We start from the raw sequence: 22,330 nt of genomic DNA on the forward strand, positions 1-22,330 counted from the left end.
TCAAATATATATATTTTCCTATCTCCTAGTTCCTATTGGTTGTTTGATAAGGTGAAAGCCTTAGAAGGCCAGAGGGGCCTGCAAAGCAATCCTGCAAAAGGACTTACATTTCCCAACCATCCCTGCGTCCCCTATGCTTCATGCCACTACCACCCTGCGTGCCAACCCTTCCGTTCCTCCTGTAAGCTCCATTCTCCCGGACGCTCTTATCCCTTCCACCCATCCATTCTCATGGACACTCCCCCCTTCCTTTCTCCCTTTCCTCTCCTTGTTCTCCTGGGTGCTCTCCCCTTCCTCCCTCCCCATTATCCTGGCAGATGATCTCTCCGCTGACCAGAGCATCGCTCTGTTAAGCCTTTGCAGCTCCACGCACTTTGCTGCCTGGATCACAGTTTCGTGGACACTTCAGACTCGAAAGCCAACAGCACACAGGAGATGACAATCTAAGTGTTGGGAGAGCAAGCGCAGCTATGGGGGGGAAAACAATTGTGTTGCACTCAAGATATAGATGGGGAAGTAATATAGTGAAAAACAATCAGAATTAAGAGTGCATAAGGCACTTAATACAATAGTGCAAGTGTAACATTAATCTGAAAATGATGAGAAACCAAGTGAAATGGTGTTGGGAAACAAAAGAAACACAAAAACTTCCCTTGTGAATAGAGGCTGCTGCTGCTGCTGATCAAATTGGATGGCTCACCATTACAAATCTGGAATGGATAACAAAGAAGAAAAGCGCAAACAAAAGCCTCTGTGTAGTATTTAAAAATCTTTTAGTGGTATAAAAAAAAGGTGATAAATGCACGTACAACAAAGATGATTAAAATAAACATTGATGGTATTTAAAAAAAACCGTATGGAAGTGATCTCCAGGGCGGACAGCCCCTCGCACCGGCTCCTTATCGGGATACAATGGTGTTGGGAGGCAGGTAAGAATTAGAGTCACTGGAGTAATACTGGACGCTGATTTCTGTTCTAGCAAACCTGCCGTCCAGGTCCCGAGAGAGGATAACACTTCACCCCGCTCCAGCAGATGGGTACCGGGCGGGTTCACACTCGGGATGCGTCCGACTCCGGGATGCTCGCCACATATCATTAAAAGATTTGTTTAATACTACACTGATAGGTTTTTTTGTGCAGCTCTGAGGGGGTCATCTCTGATACTTATAAATAAAGAAAACAGGGTTTATTGTTTGAAAAATCTTGTGCTGCGTACGGTTATTGACCTATTTGGGGAGGGGTGTCTGGAGTTTTCTGAAATGTCACACCTACAGACAAGCACATTAGCAGTATTTGTCAGCAGAGTTAATTACATGCATGGAAGGAAAAACAGAAAAATATAGTGTATTATAGGGAGAATTAGTAAAATAAAAGGTGAGACCTGCACTCCCAAAATGAGTATACTTCACGTGTAAATGAAGGAGATATTCCGGATTTAGTTGCAATCAGGTTTGCTAGAAATGACATGCCATTAGAAGCATCCCCATAACATGATGTTGCCACCGTCATGCTTGTCAGTTGGGATGGTGATGACTGGGTAATGTGGTAATGCGCTAGAAGTAATGCTTGGAATTTAGACCAAAAAGTGTATGGAGTTTCTGAAAATGAATATAGATGATACTGCAGATATAGAAAAGGGTTTTGTGGTCACGAGACAAAAAAAAAATTAACTTTTTAATGTAAATTCCAAGCGTTACATCTGGTGCAAGCCTGACACTGCCAAGCCTCTGAAACTGGGGAGGACATTCATAGTTCAGCAGGACAATGACCCGACGGATAAAGCCAAAGCTACATTGGAGTGATTGAACAAGAAGAGAATTCATGTTCTCGAGTGGCCCAGTCACAGTCCTGATTTGAATCCAATCGAACATTTATGGGGAGACTTGAAGATTGCTGTCCATCGATGATCCTCAACAAACTCCGAACGGGATCAATTTTCCTCTGCAGACTGGGCAAAATTGTCACCACCCTACTGTGCAAAGCTAGTAGAGACCGAGCCAAAAAAAACCTCATATCAGTAATTGTTGCAAAATGTGCTTTTACCAAGTACTGACTTAAGGGGCCTTATACTTATGCAACCAATAAATGTAACCGAGAGAAAGGGTGTGTGTATTTTTTGAGCATGCTAAATAACACCTAGTCCGATTGTGTACCATACAAAATTAACAAGTATACCTTTAGAAACTAAGTATAAATAACAAGCAGATTTCCAATTAAATACAAAAGAAGCTATATGCAAACATTCAAAACTTGAGCACTTCACTGGTTACAAGCAGCATGGAGACATTGGTAGGGAGGAGCATGGACGAGGCCTAGACTATGCATACATAAATAGTATTTTATTAGTAAATATAAACAATTTTTGTATAAGAGACAAAACACTAGTGCAACAGTATATCATTACGATGTAGTGTACTTGTTGGGACAGTGGTAACTATAATAGAAACCCAAAAATTCTACAGGACCAGGTTGTTAAGCGAAACGCGTGTTGGGGTTGTGTTTTACCTTGCCTCTGGCTTCCACAGTGCGCGTGCGTTTGTGACTGCTCATCTCTGCCTCCAGCCCTTCCCTTCGTTCCTGAACACTGGACTCTATATAAACCAGGACTGTTGTATGTACTCCCACAATGCACAGAGAGCCATGTGAGAGTGGGGACATACATGACACAAGATCTTATATTATGCTGGTTATTTATCTCTGTATTTGGGGGGTTCTGCTTCGTATTGTATCGGTAACTGCAAGTATAATTGTGGAAACAGTTCCAAAAACGCACTCATAGGAACTTATACAAAAATGGTGGAATTGATTTAAAAAAACAAAAAACGACGTTTCAGTCCGTTCTGGGACCTTTCTCGCTGTAGGACTCAACCTATACTGAACTTGTGCACTAACAATGATTGTTAACCTTTTTAGCTATTTTAGAATAAAACAATGTGCTCATTTCAATGTATACTTGCACATTGTAATCTTTTTTTAGCTATTTTTGAATCACACAATTATTGTTAGTGCCAGAGTGCAGCATAGGTTCAGTCCTTTAAATACGTCCCTGTAACAACACTGTTTCTTAGCAACAGTTGCTAGGTATCAATAAGTGCCAAAAGGGGCATATACAGTGTCAGATTTTTAAAAATGGCACCCGTAGCCACTTACCTGGTGCCACCCTCCTCCTTCAGCTCAGCTCCAGCCTGTTGCCATGGCAACAAGACGCTGTATGATGTCACGATGCTGGCCACGCAAGCGCAGATCGCGCATGCTGCCCCAAAATTCTGCCGCCCAAAATTTTTGCCGCCTTAGGCCCGGGCCTAATGAGAAATCCGCCACTGGGCATATCCTTAATGGTGAGCGATAGATAAGGGTTGTTTGTCACGCTTTTTATATCTTCATACAGGTCTGTGTTGTTGACCGAAATGTTGATTCTTGTTTGAATAAAAGTGTTAAAATATTTTTGTACCTGCAAGTCCTGTGCAATGCCCTGTTCATTCTGTAAAATGTATATATATATACCTGCCTAAGACATGCAGATGAGCATACAGCTATATTTGCATATTTGCTTTCCTGTGGAGGGTTTTTGTCACTTTTTTTACTCACCATAACTTAACTCAGTATTATGGTTTAGCCTATCCCATAGCCTCTCTTGCATTCCCAGTAAAATCAACCCCACACTGATGAGACCCATCAAGGTCGAAACAGCTGTCTGTGGGTGGTTTTCTGGGTATGCACCTTAACCCTGGCTGTGCTCAAAGCTGTGACCATGCAGCAAGCTTAAGCCTATAGGGAACCATGTTAAAAATGGTTATTGAGGCAAAAAGTGACACTGTGTGCTCATTTGCATGTCATTTCCCAGAATCCCTTGCTGCAGTGGAAGTGCTGTATGCTGGGTGATAATGGGGAAAGGCGGGGTTGCAGACCTGCCTAAGACATGCAGATGAGCATACAGCTATATTTGCATATATATATATATATATAGTCATGGTATGGAGATTTGCACTCACGGTTTAGTTTAGGAGGCAGATGCTTGTCCCATACGTAGCATATAGACGTGTGGTAACCAGGGAATCCTGATGACCAAAGAAGACAGCACACTGCAAGGTTGATGTCAAAAAAGTGTATTGTGGAACACAGGGCCGCCAACGTTTCGGTCCTCACAACAGGACCTTCCTCAGGGTAGTGCACAACAGACTAAAACAAGCACCCATATATACCCCTAAAAACATACATGAAATCACCTGAAACCAATCACAGAAAATCCAATGCTGTCCACATAGTGACGTCATTGCATATGCAGTACAATATGCATGTTTAGCCATGGTTACCAAGACGCAATCAGGGTGCGCAGTGACGTCACTATGTGGACAGCATTGGTATAACAGGTGACCAAGTATACAAGGGTTTAGTTCAAGTTGTTTCATTGGTGCTGGTCAGTATCAGTATGCACGATTGGCTGTGACGTGTTGTGGGTTGTACCTGGGATTGTAATTAGGATTTTCTGTGATTGGTTTCAGGTGATTTCATGTATGTTTTTAGGGGTATATATGGGTGCTTGTTTTAGTCTGTTGTGCACTGCCCTGAGGAAGGTCCCGTTGTGAGGACCGAAACGTTGGCGGCCTTGTCTACCACACCACACGTCTATTTATATATATATATATAAAACAAAAGAAGAGAGCGCAAGCTCCATTGCGTAACTCAGATAAAAATATTTTATCAGACCGACATCTAAAATAAAAAAACTATCAGGCGCTGAAGATAAACACGCATAAAGAAAATCACTCTCGGGGGTCATCAGCTGGAGCCGTCCGGCGGAGACCAGGGCCGGTAACGCTGTACTTCTGGGTGCAGTGATATAGGTCCGCGTGGAAACAGAGGGAGAGGAGTGTAACTCCAATTGGCATCCTCAATACCAAAATCGCAGTTCCCCATGCGTGGCCCCTGTAAGTGTGAGGACACCAGCAGCAAGTCCAGAAACAGCCCTACGCGTTTCGTAGCTAATGATGCGACCTCTGTGGGAGGGAGAATGACTGCAGTGGGTCTGTCCTTTCTGTAGGACCCAAAATCAGGTCGCTTATTAGAGTGTCCCACTATTTTCTCAGGTCACCTTTGATGGATGAAGCGGCCTGATTATATTTGGTAATAAACCTAGGATAAGCTAATTGAGTGGACCCTCTCCTGTCGGGATAATGATTTAGCTCTAATAGAACTGTTTCTAATTTTCGATTTGTCAAGTAGACAATTTCTATCTGCTGACATAGCTTGATCAAATGCCCCAGGCACCACTTCCTTATCATAGCATTTATCTAGACATTTTTGAGCAAGGAGCAGGTCTTGCTGTAAGAAGGCTAGTTCCAAAGAACAGTTTCTCTTAATCCTATAGGACTGGCTCCTAGGAATATTTCCCAACCATTTTTGATGGTGGTTGTTCGAAGCATGTAAATAACTATTTACTGTTACCACCATGAAGTGGGTTTTGGTCTGTATTTTGTAATCACCAGCTAAAACGAAAAGCTCTAAATCCAAAAAGATAATACATGTGGGATGGGTAACAAAGGTAAACTTGAGGCCCATATCGTCTTCATTTAATGTTATTTTATTATTTAATTAATCTTATTTGAGTTTAGTGTCACATTTTGTATTTCAAGATGATGAAATCATGTCAGCAGAGCTTAGCAAGAAGACATGCATTGATTAAAACTGTAGAGGGCACTGCTATTTCGGATACAGAGAACAGTGTTGGTATTAAATCTAGTTTTGTCAGATTGGAGCTGTCCATGGAGGAAATTAAAAATGGGTGGGATTTATTACCCCTCCAACACTATTTGGAAAACAAATTGGCTCCCAGAGGCTTAAGGCCTGGGATATAGTAGGTGCACGCGCCTGTAGCTTCAGCGATCCGTGGCCTTCGGGATTTCTATGATGCGTGCGATTGGGAGGCGTGACGGAGGCGGGACCTCACGAGGCTGGTTTGCCCTCATTGGTTGAACCGCCCACGTGACCTGGCTGTCGCGCGACAAACGCAAAATTGTCTCGCGATGAATCTGCGGCGCCGTCGCGCGCTCTATGACCTGCCTCATTGAGGTGCGGCCTTTTGCGGTCGCACACAGGATGGACGCGGCCTAAGAATTCTTTAAAAATCTACGTTTGAGAATGACTCAAAATTCACTTCCAATTGGAATAATGTACTTGAAACTTAGACATACTTATTTAAATAGCGATTATTTTTCACACTGGTATGTATATTTCTGCCTCTGGGGTTAATTTCTGTTTAAAATTCCGTAACAAATATTTTGGGACCCATTTAAATAAACAACATGCTCTGCCCGACTGTAAAATGGCCGCCTTCTCTTCCCGCCCTTCCTTTCTGCCTCCAATGGTTCCGCTAGAGACTTTGCTGCTTGCCCCGCCTCTTCGTACCACGCCCCTCTTGCGTTCTTATTGGCACTCCCCCTTGCTGCTTGCTGATTGGTCAACGTGAAACACTCAACCTTGCCCTATCCGGTCTCTTCTCTTCGGTGATAGGTTATTCAGATAGTCCCTCTCCGCGCTGCTGCGCTCTCATTGGTTGTGTTTGGCGGGAGGAGCGGATTTGAAAGGACTCGCGCGCGCTCCCTTGCTCCCCTTCGCTCAGTTGCGCGGTGCTGTCGGTTGTTTTTATTGTCGCTGAGCCGGTGAGCGCCGCTTTCTCGCATCAAGTGACTTCGCTGCGGACTTTCAGGCGAAGTAAGAGTTAAGTAACGGCCGGTTACGTCACGCTGGGCGGGATTTCCCTGTTAAGTGACTCCAGGATTGGCCGCCGTGCCTGGTTAATGCGGGGGTCCCCGGGTCCCGTCCTCACGGGGGGTGATTTCGGTGCATTTGTCTTATTTTTGCCTCCGCTCTTTTGTACGTTGATATGGTGGCCGGGGGTCTCGTGCACGTGTGCAGCCTGTGGGGGTGAGGGAATGCCCCCCCGTGTAACTGTGCAGTGTTTTACTGCAGGGGTTCCCCGGGCATCCCTAAAGGGTTCCCTGCCATTTTCTGGTCCTTTGAAAACTGTATCAAATATAGAAGACCTTACAATGCATCTGATCTCAGAGGCGCTATTAGAGAGGGTTGGGGCTTCTTAGTGCGTCTGAGATCAGAAGCATTGTAAGGAACCCCAACCCTCTCTAATAGCGCCTCTGAGATCAGATGCATTGTAAGGAACCCCAACCCTCTCTAATAGCGCGTCTGAGATCAGATGCATTGTAAGGAACCCCAACCCTCTCTAATAGCGCCTCTGAGATCAGATGCATTGTAAGGAACCCCAACCCTCTCTAATAGCGCGTCTGAGATCAGATGCATTGTAAGGAACCCCAGCGCGTCTGAGATCAGACGCATGGTAAGGAACCCCAACCCTCTCTAATAGCGCCTCTGAGATCAGATGCACTGTATTAGAGAGGGTTGTGGCTCCTTACAATGCATCTGATCTCAGACGCGCTATTAGGCTGAGTCCATAGAGACTTGAATCGTGTGGAGGCTGAGGGACAGCGGGTGCTTTCCCTGGCCTTAGACCGTGCGCCGTCCGGGGGCGAGTCGGGGGGGGGGGGCGAACCGCTCACGTGACCGGCCCTGCGCTCCGGCGAGCTCAGAAACGAAAGATTTGTTAAGACACTCTTCCGCAAGCGTGCGGAAGCCCCTGCTAAAGCCGCTCTCGTTGCGGCTGCAGGGGCTCGCTGCCGAGCAGCAGCATGGGTCAGCGCCTAAGCGCTGAGCAGCAGCACGGGTCAGCGCCTAAGCGCCGACCATGCCCGAAGCCTTAGAGAGGGTTGGGGTTCCTTACAATGCATCTTATCAGAGCTGCTATTAGAGAGGGTTGGGGGTTTCTCAGAATTTAACTTGGGGTTCCTTAACCAAAACAAGTTTGAAATCCCTGGTGTAATGTGAGCGGCTGCAAAACGAGGTCTGGCATAGTGTACTATGAGCTGTGCAGCCATGAGCTCAAGGATCTTTGGGTGAGTGTGGTCCTGCCAGGGACGATATTGGGGGCAGATGTGTTCATTGTGGGACTGGTGGTGTCCTGTCATGTCTGTGCAGTAACTGTGCGTTCAAGCAGTGGTCTGGTCATTGTTGGACACTGAGGAAGGGTCAGTGATAAGGTGACTGGCCACAGTATTAACACTATCTCTCCTTGCAGGGTCCCATCATGTCCTTCGAGTTTCACATCCCACTGACCTTCAAGGACCTGCTGAAGAGCGGAGGCATTGGGCAGTATGTGGTGCAGGAGGTTCTGCCGCTGCGGCAGCTCAGCCCTCTGCTCAGTGGTGAGCCTTCTAACCTGTGGATGGGCTCCACTCGGGAGACCCTCTCGCTTTCTCTAAGCTTGTCCTGCTTTCTTTTTCTGTCTAACTTTGTCTGTCTCTCTGCAGTTTTTCAGACATCTCTACGGACACAAGGCCCCTTGGCTGTCCTGCAGCACTTTGACGCTCTGTATAGCATGTTGCAGTAAGTATATATACACAGTGTTAAGTTCCTCCAGCCCAAATCCCCAAAATATGTATTTGTTGTGCGCTCCCGTTGATTTGATGCAATTGATTTTCGGTGGTGCAGAGAATCTTGGTGTGATCACCGTTAAAACCGTCGCAATTGCAAACGTTCACTAGAATACAAAAGATAATCGCACACTTCCTTGAAAGTGGTTCTCAGACAATGTATTAAATATACAGGCTGAGCCAGTAACACCGCATCCTGTTGAGCTGACAACAGAATCGGGGTGATCAGGTTTAGGGTGATACAGCTCCAGTCTCCTTATCTGCATGGTCTCACAGTTGACGTATAGAAAGCACAGCAACGTAACTGCTCTGGTGTCATGTCGCAAACTGTTGAGAAATATATAGACATTCGTCAGGTGTTTAATCTCAATACCATTCTTTTGTCTACTAATACACAGCCGACAAGTGCTTGCATTTCATACCTGTCCTTGGGTGTCAATTTGGGGGGAGTTCTGCAGTAAGAGGGCACAATCGCAGGCTCGCTGTGACAGACATCTCCTGCCACGTGATGAGTCCTAGGCGAATGTGAGTCCTCCTCTCCCTCTGGGTGTGAGCCTCTGTTACCTGCCCCCGGTCTGTAATCTTGGTGGCTGTGGAGAAGCCTCTCGCTGCCGCTGTAAGGCCAGACCAACAGCAGCCATTACCGCTGGTCTCCCCCCTGCATAATGCGGATCTGCTCACCAGAGTGAGTGTGCAGAAAACCGGGGGGACCTACAGGATGGAGAAGTGACAAGAAGGGGCAGGTCAGAGGTCATAACCATGATAGAGGTCACGGGGAGCCATGAGCACACATCTTTGGTAATCTGATGGCAAATGGGAGGTTAAAAGCAACATATGAATGAAGTGCGCTTGTCTGGTGAGAGCGGGACTCACACTTAGCTTTTCTCGTTTCTTGCAGTCATTTTAGGTCCCTGGATCCTGACCTGAAGGAGGATGTTCTTGAGGTGATCGTGAAAGGTAAAGTCATTACTTGGTGTAACAGAATGGGCAGTTACCAGCGAGTTACATGGGAGCGGCTGTATGGGCAGGCTGGCAGATCAGAGGATCACAGCCTCTCGGGACAGTGATCCCTGATCCTTGGTAATCTGATGGTGGGATTCTAAACCTGGATTGTGTATCTGCTGTATACTGTTATCTGTGACTGCTGTAGAACCATTGGCAAGCACAATCCTGTGAACACTCCCTTCCATGCGTTTCTATCTGCTACCAGATAGCAGGGTTCTGATTATAGGCGGTGTCACGGTACTGTGGCTCTGCGGTTGTCTGACGTGTGGCCAGAGCTCTTGCTTCCTGTTTTTTTTTCTTCTGAGCAGATCAACGTTTAAACTCGAATGTTCCTGGGTGCAGTTGGATAAATAACACCACGTGAGCTAGAATATATTACTGCTAGCCCCTATGGGTTAGTACACTACTTATTGGACTCCTTCTTTCTTTATTTTTGTGGCAAATTGAAACCCAGACCTATTGCCACTTTTTTATTATTATTATATTCACTTGACGCTTCTTGAGTTCTCTTGGCAATGTAGCTTCCTATGCATTGAATTGTTTTTTAATGTGTAATGAAGCCCTAACTATTGCCTCCTGTTTTGAGTTCTACTTCTAAGTATAGTTTGTTCTATTCTTGTAATGAGAGAACTTGTGTAAAGGGATTATTTGTCTATTTTGCTGTGCTTGGTAGCCTTTGTCACAGCTGCTATGTTTTGACTGTTTCTGCCAAGTGATGAGTCCTAGGCGAATGTGAGTCCTCCTCCCCCTCTGGGTGTGAGCCTCTGTTACCTGCCCCCGGTCTGTAATCTTGGTGGCTGTGGAGAAGCCTCTCGCTGCCGCTGTAAGGCCAGACCAACAGCAGCCATTACCGCTGGTCTCCCCCCTGCATAATGCGGATCTGCTCACCAGAGTGAGTGTGCAGAGACCGGGGGGACCTACAGGATGGAGAAGTGACAAGAAGGGGCAGGTCGGAGGTCATAACCCCGATAGAGGTCATGGGGAGGCATGAGCACACATCTTTGGTAATCTGATGGCAAATGGGAGGTTAAAAGCAACATATATTACACAGTGTCCAGTGTGGACATTGTGATCTGTTGCGGTCTCTGTACCTTTGCATGACTCTCTCGGTCTCCTGCCCTGCAGGTGCCAGTATGAAGGTGATTCCGCTCCTGCTTTTTATTCACTTTAAGCATCAAGGTTTTCTGCGCACTCCAGCTTCGATGCATTAATTGTTGAATTCTGTAATATGCTACGGAGCCTTAACCATAATCTCCTGTCTGGGTTATACTTTGGATTATGGCTTGTTGCACCGTTTAATAAGAGTGAGAACTTGTGTAAAGGGATTTTCTTTTTCTATTAAATGTGAAGTGACATTTGTCGCATTGACTGGTAACCTTTTTGGGAATAAAGCTGCTATTTTTACCTCCTCACTGGTGTGGTTAAGAATAAAGGTAGCCCTGGGGTTTATGGCTTGCTTCTCCCCCACCCCATTTAGGGCATCTGGCCTGATCCACGTGTTGAATTGGTAAAGATTTAGAAACTCGCTACAGTTCTCCATATACATCTGGTAACCCCAGGGGAGACTGGCTCCACTGGTTATGCTGCCTGCTGCTCCCCTCCTTGCCGGTCTCCTCCATGAGGGTCATTGTTTCTTTTTCTATTGAACTATATTTGTTCCCTTCGCAGCCACCTCCCGACATGCCAGTGAGCTTCCTGCTGTCTTAAACGATCTGACTCTGCCCCAGCCTGAGCGCAGCGCTCACCTCAACGCCCTCAAGATGAACTGCTTCCTCCTGACACAGCTGGTGGAGGCCTTCGAGGCAGAGACCTACAAGGCTGCACTGGGCTGTGTGGAGCCCAGTGGAAAGGTAATGAGGCGGGATGGGGGGAGTTGGGAGGGCAGCAAGTTCTGAGCCACAATAGGCCGCATGCAGCTCATGCCTCAGTCTCCCCTCCTGTCAGAGGAAGAAGAGCAAACCCAAAGCAGAAGAGTTTGCCTGGGAATCGGAGCGCGAGAGCGTCCTGCAAACCATCACACAACTCCTGCAGCTTGAGATCAGGCGTCTCTGGAGCCTGTCTGTGGTGGAGGAAGAGTTTGTCAGGTGTGTGATTGGGAGGGGTTTCTGCACGTGTGTGCTCCTCCTGTCACGTGTGTTCTGCATAACTGGTTTGGAGAATTTGTGTGTGGGGCACACTTGTGTATCTGGGAACGTGTGGCAAGTCTTGCCTCTTGCACTGCCTTCCATGTCTGTCACGTGTCACTCGGTCCTTTAGTCTTCTGTCCCTAGCCCCTGCATCCACATGATGATACAAAGGCAGACATGACCACCCTGTCTGGCGGTGACCCCAGACCCCCCTGACTTCTGAACATGGTCTGTAATCTTGGCGTGCGCTGCTGAGCTGTGCTCGCTCGCTGTAAGGGCAGACCGACAGCAGAACGTGCAGCACTTCCCTTCATATATGCCACCCCTCCCATGAGACCTGAGAGGGTCGGAAGGGACTGTACGGACAGGACAAAGTCAGAGCTAGAGGTCATGGGGTCAGCGGGTCACTGCCTCGCTCAGGGCAGAGGGGGGTGATTGCTTATCTTTGGTAATCTGATGGTGATTGTCTCGTGCATGGCTGCAAGTGTACACAACTCTGTGCAGGGCTATCTTTGTGACCTTTCCAAATGTGACTATTTTTCCTGTGGTGTGTAATCCTGGCTGTGCATTTTGTAGCACTCTGGCTTTTCGATTACTCCTCTGCAGAGGCTGAAATAAAGACCTACTTTTGTGTAAGCCCAGCTTTACCCTCTGTCCTGCTCAGTCGGGCCTCTGCTGTCTGTTCTGTAACAGACTGACCTGCCCTGGACTCATGGCTCTACTCTCTCCTCAGCATGGTGACTGGCTGCTGCTACAAGATGATGGAGAACCCCAGCATTACACATGCGAGGAACAAGCCCATGCGTGAGGCTTTGGGGCACCTCCTGGGGGTCACTGTGAAACGCTACAACCACATGTTGAGTGAGTATATGGGGAGGCAGCAGGGTGCTTTGAGTCTGTAGAGGTAGAGATGGCTGGAATGTGTTCTGAAATGAGCAGTTTTTATTACTGCTGCCAAGTGATGAGCCCATGGCGAATGTGAGTCCTCCTCCCCCTCTGGGTGTGAGCCTCTGTTACCTGCCCCCGGTCTGTAATCTTGGTGGCTGTGGAGAAGCCTCTCGCTGCCGCTGTAAGGCCAGACCAACAGCAGCCATTACCGCTGGTCTCCCCCCGCATAATGCGGATCTGCTCACCAGAGTGAGTGTGCAGAGACCGGGGGGACCTACAGGATGGAGAAGTGACAAGAAGGGACAGGTCAGAGGTCATAACCCCGATAGAGGTCACGGGGAGGCATGAGCACACATCTTTGGTAATCTGATGGCAAATGGGCGGTTAAAAGCAACATATTAAGGGAGTGGGGTTCTGGTTACTGTGTGTGTGTGTGTGTGGTGTGTGTGTTCATTCAGTCTTTGCTCTGTTTTTTGAACTCTTGCTCCCGACTTCGGTGACGCGCTTGTGATCTGTCTGTATATCGCTGATCTCTTGCGGTCTCTGTACCCGTGCATGACTCTTGCTGTGTCTCCTACCCTGTAGGTGCCAGTGTGAAGGTGATTCAGCTCCTGCAGCACTTTGAGCATCTGGCTCCGGTCCTGGTTCAGGCAGTGACTTTGTGGGCCACAGAATACAACATGAAACCCATTGTGGGGGAGATCATGAGGTGAGGGGCTTCACACTCAGTAGACCCCTCTGCCTTGCTGGGCTGGGCTTGGCTTCCTCTGTGTGATGAACCTGCGGGGTGTGAAGCAATTATATATGCTGACCCCCACCATGAGAGATGAGGGGGTCAGGAGGGATTATGGACAGGACAAGGCTAGAGGTCATGTGGTCAGGTGGTCACTGCCGCTCTCAGGGCAGAGGGGGTGATCTCTGGTAACTGCTGTTGGTAGTATCCTGTGCAGCACTGTTAGTGTACACTGTGTAGTAATTATCTTAATGACTAATTTCCATCTATAAACGGTTTCTATTTCTAAAATTGACTAGTTTGTCTAGCTTTCCTCATGCTGCTTTCCTGTTTCTATACTTCGTCCCGCTTTTAAATTCTTTCACACTCTACTCGCTGCTTTCTCCTCCTGTCTAATCTGCACTCCCGTTCCCTGCTCTGGCAGAGAGATAGGACAGAAGTGCTCCCAGGACCTCTCACGAGAGTCCTCCGCTGTGAAGGCGCTGGCTGCCTTTCTAACAGAGCTGTCCGAGCGGATTCCTGCTATCATGATGCCCAGCATCAGTGTCCTGCTGGATTACCTGGATGGAGAGGTGAGCCATCGCCCCAGGGTGTTGTGTGAAACATGGAGTCTGATGCATCGTGTATTTAACAGGCTACAGCGTCCTCAGAAAAAATAAACCATTCGGAATGACATTTGTCGGCACATGATTGTCTGATAGGGCTTTCGTGACTGGGGGTGGCTCGTGGAAGGGTTCACACTCTTGTTCCTCCACCTCCTCGTTTCAGAGTTACGTAATGAGGAACGCAGTGCTCACAATAATGGGGGAGATGGTGATCCGGGTGCTAAGTGGGGATCAGCTGGAGGAGGCAGAGAAGAGAACGCGGGATCACTTCCTGGACACCCTGCAGGAACACGTCCACGATGTGAACACCTTTGTGCGCATCTGTGTCCTGCACGTTTACAATCGCGTTGTGCAGGAGAAGGTGAGATTCTCGCCTGGGCATGCTGAGCAAGGAGACGGTATCCCACGTCAGGGTGACATGAGGGGCCGTACCCCACAAAGCCAATGCAGGGATAGGAGAAATGCATTGTAATATTTACAGGAAGATCAGTGTATTTTCCCCCAGGCTTTGCTGCTCACATGCTCAGTGTCTGGACTCTTCACTCAATCTCCCCCCTCCCCATCTGTCTGACTGTTCTCTTCCCTCAGGCCCTCCCCCTGACGCGCTTCCAGTCTGTGGTCACTTTGGTGGTCGGACGTCTGTTTGACAAGTCGGTGACTGTTTGTAAGAGTGCCATCCAGCTGCTGGCATCTTTCCTGGCAAATAATCCCTTCACATGCAAGGTGAGGACACCGCCTGTGTTGACCCAGCCCAGTGTGAGCGTGCATGGCATTGTGCCACCATTGTGGGTATATTGTGTAAATAGATCATGACACTTGCATGTACACACTGCACCACATTCCACGCATGAGAATACAACGTGACAAACGGGTGTGCACCACGTCTGGTATATACATCTTGTTGTGACCTGCCCTGGATTTGCCTTCTATCCTTTTCACAGCTGAGCAGTGCTGACCTGCAGGAGCCCCTGGAAAAGGAGACCAAGAAGCTGAGAGAGATGCAGGAAGAAGTTAAAACAAAACAGCCAGGTATGGACTCAATCTCCCAATCACATGGCAGCTTCCATGGCCTGTCGCAGCCCTCTCCTCCCATCTTCACCATGATGGGGCCCTCTCCCTGCTTACCTCTCCTTTTACCTCTCTTTAAGCGGTGGTGATCTCCCCGGAGGAGGAGTGGGAGGCGATGCTGCCGGAACTGCGTGAGGCTCTGCACACACTGCTGCAGGAGAGTAACGAGGCGGGTGAAGGGGAGAGGCACGCGGAGGCAGACTCCTCCCAGCAACTGTGTGAGCAGATCCTGCACCTCCTGAGGAAGACCAGTTACAAGTCAGTGAGGAGACGTGTGCAGGGAGGTTGGGGAGGGGCGAGGCTCTGACATCAGATAAAACTGACCATGTCCTCTAACCGGCTTCCCGCTCTGTAGGAATGCGATCCGGCTGGCACAGAGAGGAGTCCTGCTCTTTCAGGGAGATGCTCTGTTCACAGCGGAAGACCAGTCTGAGGAGGGCGCGCTGCTGGGAATCCTAGAGAGAATCTTCACAGGTACTAACCCGACAAAGGTGCGGCTGCTTGTTACAGCCTCAATGTTCTGTGTTGGTGCCGCTAGGCCGTGAGATATGAACAAAAAGATCAAGGCGCTAAATGTGAATCCTAAATATATATACAAAGTGTGAACTATTCTGCTGCCTAGTTGAAGTGGGGATCTCGCACCTCCACACAGTGCTAGGAAGGAAGGAACACCCTGGCGCATTAATGATTTACTGATGAAGTCTAGAAGCACTATGGTGTACCAAGTTTCCCGCAGAATAAGCAGTATTAGAAGTTAAAACAAATAACATTTATTAAAATATAGGCAAATGAGCACAAATAGGTAGCTCCTATAATAGCAGTCTATCATACATTGAACCTTGTAACTTGATTAAGCTTAATCAACCCGCATAATTACATATACAGTACATTAATATCATAAAACAAGAACAAATGTGTCCCAAGTAATGGACTAGATCAGAAGAGGTCATCTATAACCCCTCTGTATTACAGAATAGTGTCAGCAATATGTCCAAGGTTGGATTTCATTTTGACTCGGTCTGCTTTCCGTGCATGCGGATGTCTGCAGCCAAAGCGTCCGTCCCTGTGTTAGTTACCTTTTCTGGCAATGTACTTCCACCACGATCTCCCCGCAGCTTTTGATCAACTCTTTTAAACTTCTATCTTTTTGCTCCGACTCCAGTTAGGCTGGGTATCCACGGAAAGACCCAGATTTCACGGCAGGCTCCTCACATCTTGACAAGACCTCTTGCCTGTTTGTTGCACCGGGTGTGAGACATGCGGCGGAGCCTGCCGTGAAATCTGGGTCTTCTGTGGATACCAAGTAACTGGAGTCGGAGCAAGAAGATAGAAGTTTAAAAGAGTTGATCAAAAGCTGCGGGGAGATCGTGGTGGAAGTAGATTGCCAGAAAAGGTAACCAACACACAAGGCTTTAGCTGCAGACATCCGCATGCACGGAAATCAGACAGTCAAAATGGGGCGGAGAGTCGTGCCACCACTGGTAGGCGTCCGTGAGTAAGAACTGTGCATGAACTGTTACTGGCATAAGTACCCACAAACCTACAATACATGCAGCACTGACATCTCCTAATAAAAACTAACCACCAAGGATAATAGTAGAGTACTACTCTACATATTACAGTAAATATACACTTTCCTGGTGGAGTCCCTCCAATATCCACAATTGAACATATAAACATCTAACAAAAAACCTCAGGCTACCAGAACACAATTATATCTGGTGTATAACTCAGTCTTCAACTTGCATTTCCCTGGACAAGAGGGAATTATACACAAAGGTGGTTACTGTGTCCCAACATGAACACAGATACAAATCCAACCTTGGACATATTGCTGACACTATTCTGTAATACTGAGTGGTTACATATCTCTTCTGATCTAGTCCATTACTTGGACACATTTGTTCTTGTTTAATAATATTAATGTATATGTAATTAAGCTTAAAGTTATAAGGTTCAATGTATGGTAGACTGCTATTATAGGAGCTACCTATTTGTGCTCATTTGCCTATATTTTAATAAATGTTATTTGTTTTAACTTCTAATACTGCTTATTCTGTGGGAAACTTGGTACACCATAGTGCTTCTAGACTTAATCGGTAAATTATTAATGTGCCAGGGGGTTAAATCCTTCCTGGGCCATGAGATATATACATTACTCTAAGATGCTACCTCCTGCAATGACTAAACATATTTGCATCTGCTCTTACAACCCGTGGTAATTGATTTGATATACTTAGTTTAAACATTACCATATTTTGAATCTTGAGTTATTTTATGGGATTATTGTTTACATTTCTACTTTTGTAATTTTGGAGAAATTCCCCACAATACATTTCAAAATAAAAATTTACACTAAATCACTTTGTCTACATGGCAAATAAGTGATATTTTATACCTAGATTAACAAAAATTAGAGAGTGGAAGTATATTAGTGCCTCAACTCACCAACTAGTAGCTCATTTGTCAAAAGCACTCCTGGGCGGTTAAAACGTAACATTTAATAGATATCTAACTAAAATAAAATTTACATACAAAGTAATGGTTATAAACACACAATGTAATTAAAAAGGAAGGGTGATGGGGAGGCAGGGTTGGGCTCAGGGTGTGTAGCACAGATTAAAATTACCTCAAATTAATCAAGGCAGAAATCGGCTAAATAAACACCTGGAGTCACCTATTATTGTAGGACATAGGATCTCATGATAGCCACCACTGATAAAGCTTCATTAACAGTTGCAGACATGCATATGTTGTGCGGCATTTAGCGTAGCATACCGATCAAGCCAGCCTGTAATTGTAAAGTGTAGCACCAAACAGTGATATGCCCGTTATAATATACTGATATTCTGAATCAATGAAACATAATGTTTACACCGAAGGTACAACACAATAACAGGTTGCTGGTACGTGGATTAACTCTACGCCAGATGACGTTAATATACACAGCACATGGATCACTAGAATGCAACTGCAACTGATGCAATTATCACTGAATTCAAATATAGCTTTGCACGCAGCTGAAATAATTGTGGCCAGCACTTGAATATAACTTGAATGTGTGAAGATGCAGTCTATGTCTTACAATGCTATTAAACAATGTAACCAATGAATCAGTGTATCAATACAGAGCACTAAACCATCCTAATGAATAGCATTAGTAGCAATGAGACTGCATTTCCCATATACACAACACACAGTGTGATAGCCTGCAGCAAAGGTAAGGCAAATAGCTGAAAGAAATAAATCTGTGGCAATCAAACCAGAGACACAATGTAACAACGATACCAAACTCCCATCTGTCCCTCCCTCGTGACGTCACCACGCCGAACGCCCTACGCGTTTCCCTCCTTCACGGAGATTCTTCAGGGGCGACTGATTGACAACTGTGGTGGGAGGGGTATATTTATAGCGTCACGGGTTGCCATGGTAACCCGTGACTAATCTGAGATTCACACGAGTGCGACTACAGACTGCTTGATATAGTGTGCTCACCACAGGAGTAGTAGTAGAAAAAGAAGTGCAAAATTGCACAAAGGGCATTAAAAACAGTGAATAAAAAGACTAATTCTATAGGAAGGTTATTGTCTATCAAAGCGGGGATAGAGCTCATGGAGAATAAGCTAGGGGTCAGAGTGCAGACTAATAATCGTTAACCATTGCTAGATTGTACTGGGGAGCATGGCAGGGAAAAAGGCTGGTGTCATGATGACAAAGTAATAGATTTTTTTTATCAAAAAACCACAAGATCACAGAATATTTTATACCTACAAGGCTACAGTTTGAAATTCCTCACTAATCATTCGGGCTTATTTTCTCCTGAGATCACATTTTGGCACCCCCTGCCTCGAGCTGAGGGCAGAGAATATATCCAGTGAAATTAGTGGGGTGTCGTGCTATGCTGCAGCCTCTGGTCCTTCCAGTTTTGCCTGAGACTAAATTAATCCAAAATGGCTGCCCTCTGGCTGCAAGTCACTTGTGTTTCTGGTGTATGTTTGTGAAAGGGAGAAGGAGCGGCTCAGTGAGTAAAGACGCTGACTGGCACTGAGAGTTTGAAGCAGGGGAACCTGGTTCAATTCCCGTTGTCGGCTCCTTGTGACCTTGGGCAAGTCCCTTTATCTCCCTGTGCCTCAGGTGCCAAAAAATAGACTGTAAGCTCCACGGGGCAGGGACCTGTGCCTGCAAAATGTCTCTGTAAAGCGCTACGTATAACTAGCAGCGCTATACAAGAACATGTTGCTGTTATTATTATTTTTATTATTATTATTATTAAAACACACTCGGCCCAAAGAGCCTCAGCAGGCTTCTGGTCTGATATGGGGTCTCCCTGTGCAGGGAAGGAGCCAGGATCAGAACCCACAGCCAGCGAGGAACCAGAGCGACAAGAAGTGGACCCTCCCCAGGGAGAGGCGCTGGACTCAGAGTGCCCCACACTGGGACTGCAAAGCGCCGATCTTCACAAGCAGGAGATGCTGGTTCAGTACCTGACAGATGCTCAACACTTTGCACTGAAGATAGAAGAGGCCATTGATGTGATCAGCAAGATGATGTATGATACGGCTGTGTCAGGTAACACAAGGGGGAAGCGGCTAACTGCGAGCAGAGCTGGTATGGGTCATTATCCTACACCTAACCTAACCTTTAGCTTTGCAACAGCTTGCATACAAAATGTTGCTAATGAAGACTAAACATTTTTTATTAGTTCTATTTAAAGTTTCTTTTAATATGACAATTAATATTGAATCAAAGCATATCTGCTATTACTGAATTATTTTTCCAGCCAAACTAGGATAAACCACCAATATTGATTATTTCGTCCATCTTAGTGGGAAAATCAGTAGTGACGTGTCCTCTGTGTGCTTGTCTTTGTAGTGGTGCAGGAAGTCATTGAGTTCTTTGTCACGGTGTCGCAGTTTGGGGTGTCCCAGGCTCTGCTCGGGGTCCGTCGCATGCTGCCTCTGGTCTGGTCCAAAGAGCCTGGTGTCCGTGAGGCCGTGCTGAGCGCTTACCGGCGGCTGTACCTCAGCCCCAGCGGGGAATCAGACAGGTTACTACTGCCTTCTCTCACTCTCCGCTGCATAGTCCATTAAACCTGCATTACTTGCGCTGCCTCCTCTCGGAGCACATGTAGCAAAGTTTCGGTGGGAAGGGTTGCTTTGGCAAAGTGATGGACCATGTCTGCCAGCTCTCGGAAGCTCAGAACTTTGCATGTATAGCTTCGCGTGTCTCATTCTGACATGGGCTGCTTGTCTCGTACTGTCCTCATTAAAGTCCTTTATCTTCTGTTATGCCAGCTTGTAGTCTCAGGAACATCTGCTCCCTGTCACAGGGTTTGAAGTCTCTGCCACCTGGGCAATGCATCATGTCTGGTATCTCTTTTTCCTCAGGGTGAAGGCGCAGGGTTTGGTTCACAGTCTCTCTCTCCTCATGGTAGACTCGTCCTCAGGAATCATACAGTGTCTGGAGGAAATAGTGAGTAGAGAGGGTGTCTTATCAGTGTTCATGCCAGTCTGCCTGCTTGTCTCTGGTTTTGTGGCAGATGCCTTCCTGTAACTACACTTCCTTGCCCTCTTTTTTCTTGCTCCAGTATTTACTGATTCTGTTCCCTCCTCCCCAGGTCTCCGAGTTTGTACAGAAGGGTGAAATCCGTCCCTCCGTGATACAGCTGCTGTGGGAGAAGTTCACCCAGAAGTCTCCTTGTTCCCCCCTGGAGCGGCGAGCGGCTGTCATGTTGCTGGGCATGATGGCACGGTGAGACTTAAGTGTGTGATGTCTTTTTACAAAGAGTAACCCGAATCCTACAGACGGGAGGCATCCTGCAGAGGTGTGTGTCATCCTGTCTGAACTGTCATGTCTCTGTCCCTACCTGACACACTTGCTGTGTAACATCTCCCCACTTGTATTGAATTACACCCCCACCTTCTCGCTCTGTTCCCGGCGCTCTCTCTCAGGGGTCAGCCTGAGATCGTGGCCAGTAACCTGGACACTCTGGTGACAGTCGGTCTCGGAGAGCAAGTGCAGGAGGATTATCACCTGGCGAGGGAAGTCTGTAACAGCATATTAAAGATCACAGACAGTCAGAAGGTGAGGTGGCTGTGTGTGTGTGTGTGTGTGTACAGAGGGGAGTATGGCTTGGTAATTGGCATGTAAATGAGTTGTAGTCAGTTGGGTGTTGCAGTTCGCTCACCTTCCCCCCCTTGGGTGGGGGGGTAGGCTCCTATTTTAGATGCCAACCTACTGCCAATGTAGTCTTGGTGTCATTTAGTAGACCAATCAAAAGATACTTTTTTTTCTGATCCTGTTGAGGGGAAGAAACGGACGTTGTCCCTGGATGGTCTGTTTCCTGTAGGAGTAGGACTTGCGAGGTCACTGTGTCGTTTTGCTGACTGCTTTGGCATGTCGTGGCTCTGTGTCCCTGCAGTACCATGATTTTTTCAGTCACTTCATGTTGAAAACTTCAGTCATCTTTACTGTAACAAGTTTATTTTTTTTTTTCAGTCAACGCTGGGTAAGAGTCCTGTGCCTTTCCGGCTGCCACGGGATCACTTGCTCTTTGAGCGTCTGACGGAGGCAATTGCAGGAGGTGAGTGTCGGGACCCCTGGATGCTCCACGGAGCTCTAGGACAGAAGCATTTAATGAACAGCAGAGTAATGCTGCTTTTACTTATGTGTCCTTTGCCACATGGCGATGGATGGATCACGCCTGCACTGTTAACCTCTGTTGCAGGGATCAGCAGAGCGGGCCTGCAGTGGCTCCCCTTCGCTGAGACTGCTGTGCGGTTGGTGTATGAGCTCGGCGAGGAGCCAGAAGAGATCTGTGCAGAGATTCTAATGCGTTGCAGTCAGCAGGTCCTGGAAGAGCTCAGCACCCAGGAGGGAGGTGAGAGGGGAGAGGGGAAACTGGTGCCTTTTTGTAATCCTGGGAGGGGTAGCGGGACAGACTTGCGGTTCCTTCAGTCACCTGCCCGTTATTCCTCTTAGCAGCTCCCTCCATGCCCGCCTTCCTCCTCACACACCTACTGTCACTGGCGGGGGACGTGGTGCTACAGCAGGTGGTCCACCTGGAGCGTGCAGTGAGTGTAGAGCTCAGGAGGAGGAGGGTCCTAAAGGAAGAGCAGGAGGCAGAGAAGCCAGGGCGGGGCAAGCAGCGGAAGAGCAAGGTAAGACTGGGCGCTATACAGAGCACGTGGCAGTGACCGCTTGAATTTGTTCTTAATGACCTTTGATCTCTGCGCTGTGTGGAGTTTTGGAGACACTGACCTAAACTGACTAAACCTTGTTCGGGACACCGGAGCATTTATTAATAATGCTTTACAACCCTCTGCTCCACTACCTATCACATGGTATATAGTAATTACAAAATGAAGCGTTGCTACAAACCTTCATTTATAAAATATATATAAA

At 47.1% G+C, this 22,330-nt stretch overlaps 1 protein-coding gene and 4 non-coding genes across 11 annotated transcripts in view; all 5 read left to right on the forward strand.

Moving 5' to 3' along the window:
* Positions 1-6,555: 6,555 nt before the first annotated feature.
* NCAPD2 (non-SMC condensin I complex subunit D2) overlaps positions 6,556-22,330 on the forward strand; it is a 30,884-nt gene continuing 15,109 nt past the window's right edge. For 4 of the 7 annotated variants that reach the window (XR_012803616.1, XR_012803617.1, XM_075612674.1 and 1 more), the window contains exons 1-22: positions 6,560-6,717; positions 8,147-8,273; positions 8,379-8,454; positions 9,400-9,458; positions 11,175-11,356; positions 11,451-11,590; positions 12,366-12,493; positions 13,106-13,229; positions 13,678-13,825; positions 14,022-14,219; positions 14,447-14,581; positions 14,800-14,887; positions 15,007-15,184; positions 15,282-15,400; positions 19,262-19,495; positions 19,799-19,973; positions 20,314-20,398; positions 20,544-20,677; positions 20,878-21,010; positions 21,425-21,509; positions 21,654-21,806; positions 21,908-22,086. Coding sequence is in view for 5 of the 7 variants with exons in the window: in XM_075612674.1 (XP_075468789.1) it covers positions 8,156-8,273; positions 8,379-8,454; positions 9,400-9,458; positions 11,175-11,356; positions 11,451-11,590; positions 12,366-12,493; positions 13,106-13,229; positions 13,678-13,825; positions 14,022-14,219; positions 14,447-14,581; positions 14,800-14,887; positions 15,007-15,184; positions 15,282-15,400; positions 19,262-19,495; positions 19,799-19,973; positions 20,314-20,398; positions 20,544-20,677; positions 20,878-21,010; positions 21,425-21,509; positions 21,654-21,806; positions 21,908-22,086 (2,871 nt within the window). In the remaining 2 variants the exon portion in view is untranslated. Of the gene's footprint in view, positions 6,718-6,797; positions 6,874-8,146; positions 8,274-8,378; positions 8,455-9,399; positions 9,459-11,174; positions 11,357-11,450; positions 11,591-12,365; positions 12,494-13,105; positions 13,230-13,677; positions 13,826-14,021; positions 14,220-14,446; positions 14,582-14,799; positions 14,888-15,006; positions 15,185-15,281; positions 15,401-19,261; positions 19,496-19,798; positions 19,974-20,313; positions 20,399-20,543; positions 20,678-20,877; positions 21,011-21,424; positions 21,510-21,653; positions 21,807-21,907; positions 22,087-22,330 lie in introns of those variants that run through there. The other 3 variants (XM_075612675.1, XM_075612677.1, XM_075612676.1) reach the window with 3 other exon arrangements.
* On the forward strand, positions 9,002-9,313 carry LOC142502220 (small nucleolar RNA U85). Its single transcript, XR_012803674.1, has one exon. It is a non-coding gene; the product is annotated as a small nucleolar RNA U85 (small nucleolar RNA).
* LOC142502223 (small nucleolar RNA U85) lies at positions 10,214-10,524 on the forward strand. Its single transcript, XR_012803678.1, has one exon. It is a non-coding gene; the product is annotated as a small nucleolar RNA U85 (small nucleolar RNA).
* Positions 11,785-12,094, forward strand: LOC142502219 (small nucleolar RNA U85). Its single transcript, XR_012803673.1, has one exon. It is a non-coding gene; the product is annotated as a small nucleolar RNA U85 (small nucleolar RNA).
* LOC142502222 (small nucleolar RNA U85) lies at positions 12,586-12,895 on the forward strand. Its single transcript, XR_012803676.1, has one exon. It is a non-coding gene; the product is annotated as a small nucleolar RNA U85 (small nucleolar RNA).

Source organism: Ascaphus truei, chromosome 8 (assembly GCF_040206685.1).
Source record: "Ascaphus truei isolate aAscTru1 chromosome 8, aAscTru1.hap1, whole genome shotgun sequence".
Classification (NCBI taxonomy): Eukaryota; Metazoa; Chordata; class Amphibia; order Anura; family Ascaphidae; genus Ascaphus; species Ascaphus truei.